At 35.3% G+C, this 15,814-nt stretch overlaps 1 protein-coding gene across 2 annotated transcripts in view; it reads right to left on the reverse strand.

The window, feature by feature from the left end:
* Positions 1 to 946: 946 nt before the first annotated feature.
* Positions 947 to 15,814, reverse strand: part of LOC132111373 (synaptosomal-associated protein 25-B-like) — a 33,095-nt gene continuing 18,227 nt past the window's right edge. The window contains exons 3-8 of one of the 2 annotated variants that reach the window (XM_059518597.1): positions 13,310 to 13,351; positions 11,678 to 11,726; positions 8,508 to 8,622; positions 4,101 to 4,217; positions 2,679 to 2,823; positions 947 to 1,529 (exon numbers count right to left, since the gene is read on the reverse strand). In XM_059518597.1, coding sequence (XP_059374580.1) covers positions 1,461 to 1,529; positions 2,679 to 2,823; positions 4,101 to 4,217; positions 8,508 to 8,622; positions 11,678 to 11,726; positions 13,310 to 13,351 — 537 coding nt within the window. In that variant the 3' untranslated portion in view covers positions 947 to 1,460. Of the gene's footprint in view, positions 1,530 to 2,678; positions 2,824 to 4,100; positions 4,218 to 8,192; positions 8,311 to 8,507; positions 8,623 to 11,677; positions 11,727 to 13,309; positions 13,352 to 15,814 lie in introns of both variants that reach the window. The other variant, XM_059518596.1, reaches the window with a different exon arrangement.

The following is a 15,814-nucleotide window of genomic DNA, read 5'->3' on the forward strand; positions in this document are numbered from 1 at the left end:
TTCTCAAATAATTGAAAATTTTCCAGCCTGTTAACAATGTTGCTGTACATTACTGCATGGCAGCAGACTTCAATATCACGATTTGCCAGCTGTCCCCAACACCTAGGTTTACACTTGCTTGTGTTTATCCGTGTTGTGTGTGTGCACTTGTGTATTTCAGCATTTGGATGTACTTAGTGACGTTGCCAGGCATAATCCATGTAAAGCCCCTGGTTCAAAGAGGATCTGGGTTAGTGCAGTGCACAGTCACTTAACACTCTTGTATCAACTGCAAACGCTTGCTATGTGTCTTCTCTGTGTTGAGAAGATATTAAACCAGGTACAAACCATCACACAAAGAAATGATACAGAAAATAATAGTTTCATGTTTGTTTAGTTTTTATAGGCATTTAGTTCCGATTTTACATCAACTGACACATTTTGCAGACACACAGAAATAAAAAGAGTGGCACTATTGTGATGTTACTTCAAACCGAATGCATGTACTTATATGCCCATGCTTTACGGTAAAGCAACACATCGGGAACGATGCGGGTAATAATAAGTGAAAGTGACACCCTGTATACATACAGTATATGACCAATTTAGGTGGAGAATCATTACTGAACATTGTCTAAAGGTCATTACACAATGGCAGGCTAAGATAAGAAATCTGTCATGTGATCTCCTGCACCTCACAGTCTAAAGGCCCACTCACACCAAGAACGATAACTATAAAGATAACGATATTAGCGTCCACTCCAGCGAACGATATGGTTTGTGTATTCTAAGCGGACGCGCGTCTGCTGCTTTAAATTCTTGAGCTCATCACAGCAGGATTGATTCTGATTGGTTGGCAATGTTTTTATCGTTCATCAGAAAAAAAAAATCGTTCTGAAAGTGATTCCAACGATATCGTTTCTCTGTGCTTTTTGTGTGTGGATATATATATATATATATGTATATAATATTGAGAACGATTTTTAGAACTATATTTTTAGCGTTATCTTTATAGTTATCGTGCTTGGTGTGAACGGGCCTTAATTCATCTCCTGTCTCGCTAGATCTGAATATGAACCATGGCTTATATAGCGTAAAACACAGAGCATGGACACACAAATGATTGAAAACCTTTAAGAAATTTCATCCAAAAAATGTGTGTTTATATATTTAATAAATGTTCACTTAAAAAACAAAGTAACCATCAAAAGAAGAAGAAGAAGAAACTTGACATGGGCTCTAGCCATCAAATATGCACTATGTACATTTAACCTTTGGAGAGAAAGATACAGAGTAAATGTGAACATTTACTAGACTATCGGTTAAGACAGACATACGACGACACTTCCTAGATAGAGCGTAGAGGGGCTGATAAGTGCATGTGTGAAAACCGGTCAGGTGAAACCACGGTAAAAGCACATGTGCACTCTTGCAGGTACAGCGGGGAGGGAAAAGGGAGCCAAAGCATTTCTCGCAGGGGTTTAGCCACTTCCCAACATCTTTGTGGCGCGCTGGTTGGCTTCGTCGATCCTGGTTTTGTTGGAATCGGCCTGGAAGACAAAAATAATAGATACAGATATAATATGGTATCACGTAATATCACGTAATCAAAAAGAAACTGGGAATGATATAATACAGTATTTTTTTGTTCAGCACAAATTACAAAAAATATTACCCAGTTTATTACTTTACAATTTAAACAATATATAATTTTTTTCTGCAATACATTGTGCTTAATTTTCATGAACATAATGTCACAATGCAAAAATGGTTTTAATATAAATTACCTGATTTATTACTTTACAATAATATTTTTAACTTTAAAATATCAGCTTATTGTCACATTAAATTAAAAAGAGCAAATTATATTATTATTATAGATGAAAACCATATTATATATGCTTTATAGTACTGAAAATTGGTGATGCTTAATTGTCTTAATGTTTATTAATAATTTATCATGATTAATTTTGTGATTCCAGAAAACTTAATTATTTGTAAGCAGTTTATTAAGTTAGAATATTTAAATATATGAATTATAATTTTTTTACATTGAATTCTATTCATAATTACATATTTATTTAAATTAGCTTTTGGACGTTTGCTGAGCCCCCCGATTGAGAATCACAATTCATTTTGTGATTCCTGAAGTTTCATCAATTGCTCTTCAATAAAATCAATAGTTATTAAAAAAGATTCTTGATTTTAGTGTCTTTTTTAGCATTTTAATTCAGTTAGACTACTTTAATATATATTAATATATCTAAAATATTTATACGAATAATAATTTTTAATATATGAACTTCATTTGAATAATTCTAAGTCATCCTGAAGTTTCAAGTTGAGAAGAAAAATAAATCTTAATTTTTCTTAGCATTATGTTACATTAGTCTTGACATTAAGAATAATAAATAACAATAATGAATAATATATTAATGTGAAGAATTTCATGCAGAAAACCAGAGTTCTGAAAGGTTCAGATTAAGAGCAATAGTAATAGTGATGCAAAATGCATTTACGATCCAGAATTCATAAACGCACTATTCCAAACAATTATTGATCTCAAAGGGGTATTTTTACAGTGGAATGTGACATAGCAAGCACAAACAAGGATCTTGTGGTATAATTAGAAGCTCCTATCTCATGAGAGAGGTAGCAGTCAGTATTGAGGCTCTTTTATTGAGTAATCATGATCTTACCATATCCATAATCCTGTCGATTTGACGATTCTGGGTGTCGATCTCGTTGCCCATGTCGAGAGCCATGTGGCGGAGGTTACCAATGATACCTCCCACCTGTTCCAAATTCTCATCCATTTCGTTCTCTCGCGCATCATTTGTTACCCTGAAGATAATGAAAAACAGACTGGGTTTAGTAGAGCTTTCCATAATGTACCAAGCATGACTTGAACAACTGTCTGAAACAATTAAGTTGTATGTAGACTCTAGCTAAACATTTCATTCTGTTTGCGGACTGACAGGAGACAACAGCTCAGTGGTTTCATGACCATTCCTGACTTGCCTGCAGCTACAGACTGACACAAAGCGGACATTTGTCTTCAACAGACTATTATAGAGATCCTTGTGACTCACTGACAAGTGAAGCGCAGTGTACTTACTGCTGATACAGATAGATGAAAACAACCACAGCACAATTAGGTTTCATTTACACAGTCAGCGTTTGGGACTGACAAGTGTATTTATTAACATGTCTCTCAAACTGATCCGTCCACACAACAGCAGGCGAGAGCTAATGATCAAAAAACTTCCATATGAACAGGTAACTGAAGTCAATACACTGCTTTAATTGGCAGGTGATGCTTATAACCATAGCAACAAATAGCAATAGTAAGCACCAAGACTTTATATTCCATTTTTATTTTTATTCCAAATTTTTCAGATCTTCTCAAAAACTCTCCAGTTAAATTTTTCCCTTGTATTTACTTGTATTGTACCTAAACACCACACTAAAACAAATTAGGAAATTCTCAGAAACTGCTAGTAAATTTAATAAATAACTACAAGTCTACATTGACTTAAAAAAAGAACATTTGAATAAGAAAGACTGAAAAAGTTTCTTGTAAAACATTCTCTAATAATCTTTGTTTTATTTACAACTTTGAAAAATACACTGTACACTTAACTTTACATACCACATTATATTACTTTAATACAGTAATATTTTTTTTTACAATTTAATTATTTTGCATTACAATTAATTAGAAAAAGATTTTACCAACATTATTTTGCATTACAGTACTAGAAATTAGGCTTCACTTAATTTTCATTAATATTATCGCAATGCAATAAAAGTCTAAATGAATTTGAATATATAAGACAGTCAAATATTACCTGATATTTAACTTTACAACTTTACAATTTAAATAATATCAGAGTATTTGTCACATTAAATTAATGAGAATTAAATATTATAATTATATATTATTGTTGTTATTTTAATATATAATTTTTTAATTACATTTACACATTTGGCAGACACTTTAAGCAAATTACATTGCATTTAAGGTAAATAAAATTAAGATTAGGACTCTATCTTAAGAGGTTACTCATAACCAGAGTTCACTGAAATGTATTTGCACTAATCTCTCCTAAGTAACTGACCTGCGGATGAATCCTCCGCTGATGGCCATCTGCTCACGTTCATCGACCACACGCGCCGGCTGGCTGGACACCACCCCATCCTGGTTATTACCCCATGACTGGCCACCACCTTTCAGCCTGAACAACCGCAGGAAGTGAGAGAGACAGGGTGAGAAGCTGAACGGTGTTAAGTAATACAGCACTAGACATACACTGAGAGGAACTACATGCAGATAGAAATGGTGGTCAGGATTATCTGCATGTTATGAAATTGCATGCACTAAAGGTGTTACTGAATAAATGAACAATGCTTTTCTGGAACTAACCAACATACGACATGTACAGTGGGGTGTGACAGACTATTACATAGAAAATGATGGAGACGTGACAAGTTAATTGAAGGAGGTTCATAACAATTATCAAGGTGAAGAGACAAAGAGAAACATTCAGGATTAACATGTTCTCAGCTAGAGTACAGATTAGACCTATTCCAAACGTACAAAGTGTATTCATTAAACATTTAAATACAGTTTGCTTCATCACTTAAAACGAATAAACCAACAGAAAAACATTTATCATAACAAATAACATGCATTGCATTCAGCCGGGGAAGGGAATTAGGCTGTTTCGTAATAGTATGCACTCAGTATAAAGATCTACGGCTTTGTTCACACCGCAGCCATTTATCAAATCTGATCTTTAGCAAGTGATTCTGTAAGTGATGAAATCGGACCTGCTCGTTCAGACAGTCATTATCCAGTATATAACAGACACCAGAGTAACTTAGAGAAATTAAAGAAAATATATAATAATTCTGCCACCGTTTACTGATTCAAACTTCAAATTAGATTTTCTGTCTTTCTGTCGGTGCAACACATAAGAAAAAAGAAAAGAAAAAAAACCCTTAATAACAGAAGGTACAAAGTAATACAGATTATATATATATATATACATGCATAATAATATAGAAAATACAAAAAACTAAAAAATTTTTTTTTTTAAATATTTACACTTACATGAAAATCTACTATATAGCCCCTTCACAGCTAATTGAAATAAATAAGTTTAAGTACTAAAATTAAAACTGAAATAAAAATAAATTAAAGCTTAAGAAGAGTTGTTAAAAAAGGACAAAAGCATGACAAATAACAGACAAATGAAAAATTTCAAATATATATAAAAATGCTACAATACACTTTACACTAGACAGAAACAGTTTAAGCATCCTTTAAAATATCTTGTTTTGTGTTCCACAGATGAAAACTTTGAAATGACATAAGGGTGAGTAAATGATGACAGAATATTCATGCTGCTGTGAACTATCCCTTTGAGTGTTACATGATCCCAAGAGAATTTCTTCCACAAAACTGTGAAATGTTGCTAACATTCAAAAGGCCCAGAATATATATATATATATATTTATTTATTAATATGCCCAACCTCCCACAGACCCTTTGAGAAGGCTGTACCATAAAGGATCTTGGTAATTCCCCCTCACAGGCCCTGAAACATTTCTAGTTTACCCCTAGTGATAAGCCAATATTGTTTTGGAAAGTTTTGTCTCAGCTCCAATGGTGCTTATGTGCCAAATACAGATAAAAAAATCTGAATTTAATTGGATTTCAAACAATATATAAGTGTGATTTGAGTCAGATTTGTAAAATATTGGATATCACCTACTATACAAGTTTGAGGTCTGAATACACAATTTTTTTATTTTTTTTTCTGTTTGTTGTCTGAACAAAGCTCACAGCAACTCTCTAAGCAATGCAGATTTTTCTATAAGCTATTACCTTTAAGTTCAACCTTTTATGTAAGATAGGGCTGTTTATATATGTTATTGTAAGCATTGCCTTACTGCCATTGTGACTACATGAGCTGATATGAAAAGCTCTGACCAGAGGCAGTGAGACTAAAGCGTGACCTTAATCCTTACTGACACAGACACAGGTGCGTGTCTTTAAAAAGAAACATGAATAAAAGTTCTGAGGTTAGCCAAAATCTCCTTTACATTCATCTGCACATGCTTTAAAGTCAACATGAAATCAGAATTGAGCGTGTTTACCTTCTTAATGCTCATTCTAGTCTCACTGAGCATGATTCTTTATCTTTCATCAAAATGTAATAACTTGCATCACCCTTGAACCTATAAGCCCTCTAATCACACCAACTGTCATAAAAATACCAATTTCCCAATCCAATCAATTTGTGATGCATAAAATCAAGCTCCCACTTTACATTTTCCCATTGTATATTCAGTATGCAAACTTGCCTTTCATGCTGACTTTAAAAGTAAAAGAAAAATTACTGATTTGCTCTTTTACACTTTGATTACTTCAAGCCAAAATACATAAAAGGAATAAGAAACTACCCGATAGTTAACATTCATAAATACTTCATCAAACAACTGGCGTGTGGCGATGGCCTGCATTACCACTGATGACCGTTTAACACTTTTCAGCCAGTGACAGTTGCTCACTTGTGTATTTATGCAGTGCCTGCACCATTTTGCAAGAGTTGGTCACACACAATATTATTAACATAATATTTGCAACTCATGAAACAGAGAATAATGAGAATCAATGTCTGTGTCCACCTGGATACTACAGTACTGAAAACTTGTTTGAATGGGTTTGTGCGTTTACAAAGTTTAAAGGTGCACCGAGTCATTTTTTTCTTTAATTACCAAGTCATTTTAACATTAATTACTAAGTTCCCAGTGAATAATTAAACTACCCACAACCCTCAAACAATATCTATCAATCAGTGAAATCATTATTACAATCTAAACAGAAAAAAGCAAACATGTTATACAGTGACTTTCAATTCCTATAAAGCATTAGGCTATGAATTACCTCATTGTCTCATCTTCCCATACAATGTATTTAACAGTGTAAATATTTAGTCATTTGTTCAAATAATCCTTGTATGCCATTTTATAAAACAGGAGTTTCTCCTCTAAATTCTGATTGGATGAGCTATGTTTGAAACCGTACAATTCTGCAATATCACACTATTGTTTTCTATATCAGCAATGACCCTCGGATAATGATGTTCTTTTGTTTATTTTCTGAAAAAATCAGTGTTTTTGAACGGATCTATTAAATGATTCATTGACTTACTCAAAGGCAGTCACTTGTTTAGTACCTGGATGAATTACTGTTTTTAAACAAAACATCGATTCAATGACAGATTGGTTCTGTAAATGATTCAGTGACTCACTCATTGAAAATCGCTTGTTTTGTTCCTGTATAATTCAGGTTTTGAATGAATCAGTTGAGAAAATGATTCAGTGACTCACTCACAAACACTTGTTTCCCTCCTGAATTATGTATTGCTTTTGAATGAATTTTTAAAAATAAGTATATTCGTTGATTCACTCAAAGAGAGTCATTTTTTTTGGTTCCTGAATAAATCAGTGTTTTTGACAAATCGCAGAATAAATGAAGACAGTCACAGGACAACCAGCAGATGGAGTGCCACTCAATCGATCACATTTTGAGGACTAGAACTGTTCTGAAAAAAAAAAAAGACTCACTGCACCTTTAAGGTATGAACAGCACATAATTAGTAATTAGCTGTAATATAACCAATACATAGGCCGTATACAGTATATTGCCAAGATAACATTTTCCACCATTTTACCCACATGCAGTGACATGCTTGCCTTTTAGGGAACCCTTTTGTAAGAAGCCAGCTCTGCCAGCCTCAAGTAAATAATGTTTTAATTTCTAATCTGTGGTCCACAAAGTTCTTTCAAGGAATGTGTAATGCTTGCATTTCAAAAAGTAGCACATGCATATTAAGCAGGCACTTAACATTTACAAACAACAGTCCTTCACCAATGGATCAGTGAAGCATAGAGCCCAGCATATTTGTGCATTCAGCCGGCAGAGAGCAGGGCCTACAGCTACAACTATGGGTTAACCAATGGCGCTGCAGACGGACTTAGCTCTACCACCATCCCCATGCACAGAGAAGTAGTCCAGGCAGAGTGCAGTGGGGGGAAGTCGCAGCTATGGAGCGAGCGTGCAAGCTGGCCACGTGCTTTTTTTATCCTATTTGTCAGGTTCAGGCAGGCAAGCAGGCAGGCAGGCGACAAGCATCACCTACTTGTTACATGGACATGGACATAGACCACAGAGATTTCCTAGATCCGTCAAATTCTTTTCTGCTTCTTTCATGTCCTTATTGATCTGATCCATTCCCTCTTCGATGCGCTCCAGTTGCTCTGATTTAAACATTAGTCAATTACGCCCCCAAAAGAAATAAAGAGTGCGGAAAAGGAAAATGGAGAGAAAGAGAAAGGGATGGCAAGGAGGAAAAGAGGGACAAAAAGAAAGAGAGAGGCTTAAACATTCACAGTGACAAGAGACAGTCAGACAGCAGCAGACAGGTGAGAGCCTTGGACGCTTCACCAGTACCTACTTGTCGCAGGGACATACAAGTCCACAGCATTTGCCTACATCTTTTAAACTTTTCTCAGCTTCCATCATGTCTTTGTTGATATGGTTCATGCCATCTTCAACACGCTCGAGTTGTTCTGGTCAGGACAAAGGGGTGACAGTAATGAAATGAGACTTTGCATCCTTGCAGACAAACGATGATGACAAATGACATCTAAGCTGTCCAGAAGCACATTTCAAACTCAAAACATGAGATATTTGAATGATGTGGTGGATGGTTACGTAGGTTAAGTTGTGCCAAGAACATGGCATATAAGGCGTAGAGCACATAAAAAAGTGACTTTTCCACCCACATGCATTTAACTGTTTAATTTGTGCTCAACTTGACAATTTGCCTTGATTAAATTAGGGCAATAATAAAAGAAATAGTTCACCCAAAATTTAAATTCTGTTATCATCTACATGCCTCATATTGTTCCAAACCCATATGACATTTTTTTTGGCAAGTCACTATTTACCCCACCATGCTTCTTGGCATCTATGGTTTCATGAAGAACTTTTACCATCAATGGAACCTTTCCATTTAATAATGCCCATTGGATTTTTTTAATGTTCTTCACACTAATAAACAAAATGAAATGGCTATTTCAAGAACTGCTCACTGAATTTTTTTTTTTGAAGAACCAAACATAATTCTTCTGTGGCATTGCTGTGAAACCCCTTTTTTAGAACCTATATTTTAAGAGTGATAATGAAATTGAAAGGGGAATGACTGGGGCTGTCAAGCTCCAAAATCAGCACTGCAAAAGTCTCATAATCATTCCTTGGAAAAAGGTTCAGGTTCAGAACAACACAAGTCTTCATTTTTGAGTGAACTATCTCAATAAGCATTTGCTAATATTTTTTAATAGGGATGCTCTTCTGAGCCTTTAGGGAATCCAGCGGTTGCTGGCACGAATGCTTGGCATCACTGGGCACTGGCTCATTGTAACTGAGCCACCACTGCCTGAGCTAAACTGATAAAAAGAAACTGTCAGGATGATTACGAACATGTGAATAAAGTGAGCAAATGCTGAGAAAGAAAGATGATCAGAAACAAAACAGAAATAAAGAGCAAATGAAAATGAAACATGGAGCTTAAATATTAGTTATAGTGTGGTAATTGGAAGTAAACTGAAGAATGTAATGGATGATCATTCATAAATTAAAATGAACAACAGACTGAAGGGATACACATTCCTTTAGGGCTTTAGAAAACTGTAAAATCCCTGGGGGAGTAAAAATGGATGTTGCAGTTTTATAAAAATAAACAAATATATAATTAAGATTCACTTTTAAGTGTTTGTTCATCTGCCCTTAATTGAGCTAAAAATGTTAGTTTAAATGCAACTGACAGGGTCTAATATGAGGTTTCCACCTTATACTGTCAACAAGCCAAACGACTAATTGGGTTTTGCTGCTAATCCCATGAGCAAATGCAGCGTGATGGAAGAAAGAGGTGGAAGGAGGTGAGAAAGACACTGGGAGACTCGTGCTGTCATTGGTTGACAGTGATGTAAAGCACATCTTCACTGACTGAGACTGTGACGGCTTACATTGAGCTACTTTACTTCTTTTCCAAACAATAATGGTGAACCAGGACTTAGCCATCCTGGTTACCCAGACATATTGACTTACCTTCGAACCCCACTCAAGATCAATGTGAATTCTAAGAAGAATGTAGTAATACAGCTCTATGTGGTTGTGTTACCAACAAATTGGTTTCTCAAAACTGGTTCTGAAGTACCTCTAAAAGGAATAATGGGGGTTTTAACAAAATGAAGTGACCAGGATGGCTGAGTGGTTAAGGTGTTGGATTTAAGCTCCAATAGACAAGTGTCTCTGGAGGATCAAACCCCACTACTTGTAACAAATGTCTATTCTATCATAAATTAGGGTGGAAAAGCTGTGCTCTTAGAGACTAGAGGAACCTGACAAAACAACCAGGATGGCTGAGTGGTTAAGGTTTCAGACTTTTGATCCAATATACAAATGTCTTTATGGGTATAAACCCTCCTCCTTATAGAGATGATAGAAAGCATATTGGAGAAGCAATATCTACAACTAGCCTAAAAAAGTGACTGGGATGGCTGAGTGGTTAATTAAGCCTTTGAAATCAAAATCCAATGGATAAATGTGTTTGTGGGTTCAAACCCCACTCCTGGTAACAAAACTGATTTCAAACATTAAAAGAAATTCAAATTTGTGCTGGTTGATGTCATGACATTTTCTATCTTTAAATAAAACAGACGGAGTACCATACCATTTGGACGGTTAACACTGTAGGCTGGTACCCAGATGTTGTAGGTTCAAAATGCTGAAAAGGTGATTAATGAACTACCATTGCAGTGCCCTTGAGTTAGAAAACTGGCTTTATGTAGTTCTTTAAGTGACTGTCTTATCACTCCCTTTATATGAAGTGGACTTCTAAATGGAAGCCACCTGAGCTATAGGAGACTATTACATTAAGCAATCAGAGCACAGCTTTATGAGATGTGCTGGAGGCAAGAAAGGTGGCGGGATCATTTAAGGTAGGAAATGGATTGTCCTGAGGCAGCCTGAAGAGCACAACATCCATAATTTAACACAACGAGAAGAAAGACTGTATGTTGTTTTGACAGACTAATTAAAATTTCTCTTCCATGTGGAAAAGAACTCAACACTTTTTCTAATCCACATAAAACCGAATAAAGCCTCTAGCATTATAAGGGCTTAATTTGTCTATAGTGTTACTATTAAACAGAGTTAAATAATTGATGAATCATTTATTGTTTTATTTTTCATGAAAATGCCTATACTGTTTGTGAAATGGAGTATGTTTGTCTAATTATCTTAAAACAGCAATGAGTGTTAACTAGAAAAACTTTCGCCCCAGGGATTGTACACAGATACATTTCATCTGGTGAAGAGGAGAGCTGTTTGTCATTACCAGCAACATCGATCGTTCAATTTACCTCTTTACAAGACTCTCTAAACTTTGCTTTTGACATGACGGGCCTGATGTTTATAATCATAAATTATGTTTAAATAATTTCTTTAATCTGCATAACAGCTCATCTGGCAAAGCATTATGAGTTCAAATAAGCAAATGAAAATGACTTACTGCACAACCTCATTAAATGATTCCATGATATGTTTTTCGCCGTAACTTACCTCCCTGTTCATCCAGCATAACCAAAGTTCTGATACCAGCATCTTTACTCTAATCCATCAAGAATGGCAAAGCAAGAAAAAAAGAGTAAATAACAAACGAATGAGAGAAGCCTACAGGTGAACAGAAAGGAGATTCACACATATTTAGGTCAGAAATAAGATGAGAAAAGAACAGCAGGCAATAAAAGAGCTTTTCAGCAGAGGACAGACTAGCGCATAGCGTTATCACGACTATTGAAATTCTTCAAGAGTGCTCTCTTCATTTGGCAGGTAATAATAGGGTGGCAATGAGGTGGCAGACAGTATGAAGCTAAAATTAGTTCTGAATTGTAAACAGAGCACTGGTTTGAACTATGAGAAGGTATGAGAAGCATGTTTGTGCATGCAATATGGCAAGTCTTTTCTGAGGCAAATGAAGGATCTATTGACCTAAATAAAATAGCTGATTATCTTATTGTGAATCCTACATCACCTCAGTATTTTAACTAGATGATTGAGGTTTGTTATCACAGCACCAGGTACCTATAGCAATCTTTATTTGCAATAAAAAAATTGTTAATACTTAATTTAGTAAAATATCCCCATTTACCAGTTTTGTCAACTCATTTTATACTAATAATAATAACAACTATGTGGATTTACTCTGGATTTAATCAGTGACATATGGCATAATGGTAACTGGAAGTGTTTATTATGAAAACAGATGCAAGTACCAGATGGGAACATTATATTTGTTCAGCACTGCTGAACTTTGAAGTTCATTAGCAGCTCAAGTATGTCATTTTCTTCCAACAATGGCAAAAGTGAGAGAATGATTCGTTTACAACTTTGGATGACCAATTTCAAGATGTAATTCACAACACCTGGTACTGGGCCTGAATCATTAATATAGATAGAGCAGTTTCTTCTTGGAGCAGGAACCTTCATATAATACTAATACAACCATTCAAATGTCTGTATTTTTTTTTTTTTTTTTATTTATTTTGAGAAATGCCTGGTAGCCAAGTAGTATCCACTGCTCCAAGATATATAGATGAGCAGTCTTAATATTTTATTTATTATTTATGATTTTATTTCTGTTTAGGGAAATGCAGCCTTGATGAAGAAAACATTAAACAATAAACCAAATAAATAATATGAATTATACTCACGATCACATTAAATCTAATATTTAGGTTTCTGGTCCTTATAATGCCAAAAGCAACCATCTTTTCTGAACACATGTGTTTGATCCCTATTAGACATTAGAAAGACTCGTTTTCACTCCTGTGTCTCACCACTGCCCTATCAGTAACACATAGATGGAGTTTCTCTGAAATCATTATTGATTTTTATCACTGAGCGGAAATTCGGTGCTACTGTATTTCACCATCTCAATTTCTGACCTTCAGTGGCCATGAAAACAAGCAGTGCACCAAACTCTTGGTTAAAACAGATTTTCATACACTGCCAAATTGATGAGCAAGAACAGTGATCAAGTGATCACTGTGTGCAATTTATTTTATTTTATATATATATATATATATATACATTTATTATATATATGTGTGTGTGTGTGTGTGTGTGTGTGTGTGTGTGTGTGTGTGTGTGTGTGTGTGTGTGTGTGTATAGGTCAAAAAGTCACTATCCTACCTCTTCAACCAGCTGCAGCATGCGACGAGTGCTTTCCAAAGACTGTAGAAAGAAAAATATACACTTGTTATTACCCCAAATGCACACAACAGCTGCTTGTTTGGTTCTTCATGTTGTTATTTGAATTTTGTTAGTTGAGCACCACAGTTGGCACAAGGCCATAATGTCAGTTCCGACAGCATGTTACTAATGGCTTCCAAGTTCAGGCTGAGCTGAATGTATAGCCATTTCTGTTCCCCCACCTTTCCTTCCTGTTCCAAGCTCAAGATAACATTATCCACTCATGAATATTTAAAGCTCTCCCATTCCAGTCCATATATATAACTGAGCTGAAGAAATATGACTGGGCAGTGCCACAGGATGCTCAATAGCAGGCTGGGATTAAAGATCATTACTGGGATCTTGATTTATTTTAAGAGAGCTCTCATCGAGAGTAATGCCATAGATCATACACCATACCCCACCCAGCCATACACCACCTTGTCAATGTGTGCCACTGAAGGTGAAGAATGTCATGTTTTCTGTGTTAATACTGTCTCATGTGCCACTTAAATGTGTGGAAACAACTAGACATTGACAAGTTGTCAAGAAAAACAGCTGGCAAGTCCATTTTCATCTAATGCAATGATCTGCTTGTTTATTGAAGCTATTTCATTGGGAAAAAAATAAAAAAGCATATGGGAAGCATTTGTTTACTTTCTGGCTTGTATGTGAATGCTTCAAATGTACTCAGATGTACCCATTTCTCAGTTAATTAGTTTAAATATATATCTATATATTAAATGCATTTATTGCAACTTTATTTACATTACATAAAATGTTTTTTAATAGTAATTTGTTGTAATGTGGATTATTGTGGGGGTGATGTGGATTGAATGTTTTGTCACTAGTGACACTTGTCTGTTTCCTCTACTAGTTACACATACATTGCACAATTCACCTTCAAGCAGTGTTAAAACAAAAATGCCATTTTTTAAGGATTAAGATAAAAATGACAATAATGTTTTTTCTTAAAGAGATAGTTCACTCAAAAACAAATTCAATCACCCTCAAGTTTGTTCCAAGCCCATATATATATATTAGGGGGGTAACGGTTCACAAAATTCACGGTTCGGTTCGATACGATACACTGGTGTCACGGTTCGGTTCGGTACGGTTCGGTACATTTTAGATACAGCAAAAAGAAAAAATTGGCAGATAAATTTCCTTAATTTTTAAAAAAATGTTTTATTTATTAAAACTATCAAAGTATGTTTTTTTTTTTTTTTTTTTTTACATTGAACAATGATGGAGCTATTCTTTACCCATCTTCTATGGTGTTTTCTTAGCAGCATACTGTATAAAACAAAAACAGCTCCTTATATAAAAAAAATGAAAATGTTATATTAGTTATGAACAAATACAAAGATGTAACTTTTTATATGGAACTCTATAACTCTTTATATTGAGTGTGTTTTTACTCAATTGGTTCTCTATAGGGCTTATGTTTTTTGGAACAAAGCAGGAATTACGGTCTGTCTGAAATGGGCTCATGAAGGAATATTGTAACTGGGCTCAATTACATTAAACATGTTCTTAAAACCTACGTTTTCCACTACAGAGTAAGGCGCTTGCTCACTCAGTACGCGCTGAAGGCTCGTTGCAAAATGGCTAATGCGTTTAACAGACCAGAAATAGAAGATCCTCCAATAACCAACAGGTCTGGTGTTTGGGTGCACTTTGGATTCCCTGTAAGCTATAATGGTGATGATAGAATCAATGGCAAATAGTAAGGTCTCATATCCGCGGCTATAATGTAAATGTAGCCTACCAATCGCCGTGGTGATGTCTTTTGCCCTGTTTGAATCCGTTGGAAATGTCTGTCTAAATGCTGCGGGGATAGTTTGTTTCGTGTATGTTTCTCCTTTTTTTCGTCTTTTCCCAGATACTTACACACTAAGGTGATGTCGGCGTAAATGAGTTGACATGTTTCAAGTATTCCCGCTGGTGTTTTTTTTTTTTTTGTATTCCCGCTGGTGTACCCTAGATGCGACATATCGCAGTTTTTTTATCCACCACTCTCTTGCCATCACCATTATAGCTTACAGGGAATCCAAAGTGCACCCAAACACCAGACCTGTTGGTTATTGGAGGATCTTCTATTTCTGGTCTGTTTAACACATTAGCCATTTTGCAACGAGCTTTCTGCGCGTACTGAGTGAGCGAGCGCCTGACTGAGTAGCCTAACATAAACAAGTTGGTGTTTTTTTCTTCTTCGGGGGTGTCAGGGGCGTTGCCTGTTACGTCGTTTGGGTTATTGGGCTACCTTGTTGAACGCATATCATTATATTTCACAATTTTTTTTTATTTTCCAAATATAATTAATTAGTCCAACGAACCGAACGGTTCAATACGAATACGCGTACGCATATATATATATATATATATATATTACAGTATATATCTCCATTCAATGAATCTGAGTTCCAGTTATGTTTTGGGCTTCATTGGTTTGTACTATATGGG

Source organism: Carassius carassius, chromosome 31 (genome assembly GCF_963082965.1).
Source record: "Carassius carassius chromosome 31, fCarCar2.1, whole genome shotgun sequence".
In the NCBI taxonomy this organism is placed as follows: domain Eukaryota; kingdom Metazoa; phylum Chordata; class Actinopteri; order Cypriniformes; family Cyprinidae; genus Carassius; species Carassius carassius.